The following is a 3,231-nucleotide window of genomic DNA, read 5'->3' on the forward strand; positions in this document are numbered from 1 at the left end:
CAGACTCCTGGTGATTGGCCCAAAGTCACCCAATCAGCTTTCCTGTCTAAGGTGGGACTAGAACTCACAGTCTGCTGGTGATTGGCCCAAAGTCACCCAATCAGCTTTCCTATCTAAGGTGGGACTAGAACTCACAGTCTGCTGGTGATTGGCCCAAAGTCACCCAGCCAGCTTTCGTTCCGAAGGTGGGACTGGAATTCACAGACTCCTGGTGATTGGCCCAAAGTCACCCAATCAGCTTTCCTGTCTAAGGTGGGACTAGAACTCACAGTCTGCTGGTGATTGGCCCAAAGTCAGCCAGCCAGCTTTCATTCCTAAAGTGGAACTAGAATTCACAGACTCCTACTGATTGACCCAAAGCCACCCAGCTGGCTTAACTGTCTAAGATGGGACTAGAACTCACCATCTCCCAGTTTCTAACCTGGTGCCTTAACCACTGGATCAAATATATACAGTAACAAAGTTCCAGGTTTTTTTTCCCCAAGTTCCTTCTCTAGTGCATCATGCTTTCCTTTCCCACAGTGTAGCTGGGAAGCGGTGCGTCTGCTGATGTGGGTGTAAAATAAAATATTTGATTGTTAGTTTCCTCGGGTTTAAAGCTCCACGTTTCCACTGTGCTAGAGAATCACATTAGCAATCTGGGTTTCTAACAGATGGTGGTGGACTTGATTTCAAACATTTAGAAAATTATTATATCTTTCAGGGCTTGATAAATTGGATTTGCTTGCGTGAACATAGAATAATGGATCGGCGTATTAAAGGTTTTGGACATACTGCTAGCAACCTGGGCCCACAACTGTCCATTTGAGTTTTAGCTACTCAATCAATGCCTTATCCTTGGGTGATGGAGAGAGATTTATTTTTATCATCTGGAGTAAATAGACTCTAAGCTGGCATTTTCTGTAATCATCATACTTCTCATCCCTGGGTCCAATTCTAAAACCAGGCTGGTGCAAGACAAAATCCATTTACTGATTCCGGGGTACAATAAATTACCTTGGAATATTAGATATCGCTCTCTATTGATCATTTCCAGTTATTATCCCCTTGCATTCGCTAAAAAAGATTGAAGGGTTTAAGAGGATAGTAAAACAGACTTCTGTTGTTTCAAAGTCCATGTCTCTTTGCAAACATGGCTCTGCTTTTATCTGCCTTGAACTAGTAGGGTTGGTGTAGTTATCACATGGAGGAAGCAGATCAAATCAGCCATCAACAGACACACAGAGATAAACAACATCTACATACCATTCAATCAAAAAGTCGAAAAGGAAACCAAAGAAACAAACACTTCCTCATCAGCAATCGACATCCAGATAAGCAGAGATTCAACCCATGATTAATACTAGATCAACAATCAAGCAATAAAGAATACCCCAATCAAGGAACGACCTCAGGCAAATAATTCAACAGTAAACAACAGCTTAATCAAGGAACAACCGAGAAGAAAACAATGCTCCAACCAAAACTGACCAGGTAAGCTGCTATATATAAATAGAGAATAAACTTCAGTCCCTTCTAGCACTGATGATGTTACATAGTTGGAAACATCTAAATATTTTGCAGTAGTTAATGAAACATCTGCAAAAAAACAATCAAGCTCAGAAAGCACCAAGGACCCCATAGTTGTCCTCCTCCTCCTCCTCCTCCTCTTCCTTGTTCTCCTCCTTGTTCTTCTCCTCCTTGTTCTCCTCCTCCTCCATGTTCTCCTCCTCCTTGTTCTCCTCTTCCTTGTTCTCCTCCTTGTTCTTCCCCTCCTTCTGGTTCTCCTCCTCCTCCTCCTTGTTCTTCTCCTCCTTGTTCTCCTCTTCCTTGTTCTCCTCCTTGTTCTTCTCCTCCTTGTTCTCCTCCTCCTTCTGGTTCTCCTCCTCCTCCTTGTTCTGCTCCTCCTTGTTCTGCTCCTCCTTCTCCTCCTCCTCTTCCTTGTTCTCCTCCTTGTTCTTCTCCTCCTTGTTCTCCTCTTCCTTGTTCTCCTCCTTGTTCTCCTCGTTCTCCTCCTCCTTGTTCTCCTCCTCCTCCTTGTTCTCCTCCTCCTCCTTGTTTTCCTCCTCCTCCTTGTTCTCCTTCTCCTCCTCCACCATCACTTGTCCTCCTCTTCCTCCTCCTCGACCACCACCTTGTTCTCCTCCTTCTCCTCCTTCTCCTCCTTCTCCTCCTTCTCCTCCTCCTCCTCTTCCTTGTTCTCCTCCTTCTCCTTCTCCTCCTCCTCCTCCATCATTCCACACACCCTTTTAGCACTGATGATATTCCCTAGTTGGAATCGTGAAATGTCTGCAAGAAAACAACCAAGCTGGGAGAGCACCAAGCAGACTAATACTGCAAGTTTGGGATAAGTTCTGAAGAGTACAAGGGTGAATTCTTTGCCCTCAAGTCACTTTCCTGATCATACCCATGATATGGTATTTCCACTTCTTGATCCTTCTTCCTATACTGAGCGTTAGGATAAAACATTGGAAAGTGGGGAAAAAAATATTAGTCACATTTCAGAATCGGAAATGAAAGGGAATACAAATGTATTCCAAATCCATCCTTTGGAGAAAAAGTTTGTTGAAAAATGCAAAATGTTTAGGACTATATAGCATTTTGGGACTGAAGGAGAAAGAGTGCATTAGAATATAAATCAGCCCCATCTTGTCATCTCCATCCATAAAATCATCTTTTCCGAGGATCATATTTGATTTAAGGAGATGCCTACAGATACCAATATAAGCTCACACCTGCTTCCAAGTACTCTTTTTCCCCCTTTGACTCCTTGCAACCTTTTTAAGGAAGATCACTCACACAACATCCTCAACCTAGTTCCTAAATTAATCCATATGAAGAATGATTGCTGGAATTGAGTATGTCTAGTCTAATGAAAAGAAGGACTAGGGGTGACATGATAGCAGTCTTCCAATATCTCAGGGGCTGCCACAAAGAAGAGGAGCTGTTCTCCAAAGCACCTGAGGGCAGGACAAGAAGCAATGGATGGAAAATCATCAAGGAGACAAGCAAACTTGACCTAAGGAGAAATTTCCTGACAGTTAGAACAATTAATCAGTGGAAACAACTTACCTCCAGAAGTTGTGAATGCTCCAACACTGGAAGTTTTTAAGAAGAGATTGGATAACGATTTTGTCTGAAATGGTATAGGGTTTCCTGCCTGAGCAGGGGGTTGGACTAGAAGGTCCCTTCCAACCAGAGAGGGGTTTCAGCGGGTTCTGGCCAGTTCTGGAGAACCGGTAGCGGAAATTT

At 43.5% G+C, this 3,231-nt stretch overlaps 1 protein-coding gene across 1 annotated transcript; it reads right to left on the minus strand.

The window, feature by feature from the left end:
• Positions 1-1,598: 1,598 nt before the first annotated feature.
• Positions 1,599-2,078, minus strand: LOC139314205 (cilia- and flagella-associated protein 251-like). The gene has a single exon (XM_070939765.1). The coding sequence runs from the start codon at positions 2,076-2,078 to the stop codon at positions 1,599-1,601; it is 480 nt and encodes a 159-aa protein (XP_070795866.1).
• Positions 2,079-3,231: the final 1,153 nt, after the last annotated feature.

Source organism: Pituophis catenifer, unplaced genomic scaffold (genome assembly GCF_029215685.1).
Source record: "Pituophis catenifer annectens isolate HBS135680 unplaced genomic scaffold, rPitCat1.0.hap2 SCAF_3, whole genome shotgun sequence".
Lineage (NCBI taxonomy): Eukaryota > Metazoa > Chordata > Lepidosauria > Squamata > Colubridae > Pituophis > Pituophis catenifer.

What these genes read in the sequence shown, in the direction of transcription:
- LOC139314205 (XM_070939765.1), bottom strand. Translation starts at nt 2,078, where the DNA reads ATGGTGGAGGAGGAGAAGGAGAACAAGGAGGAGGAGGAAAACAAGGAG.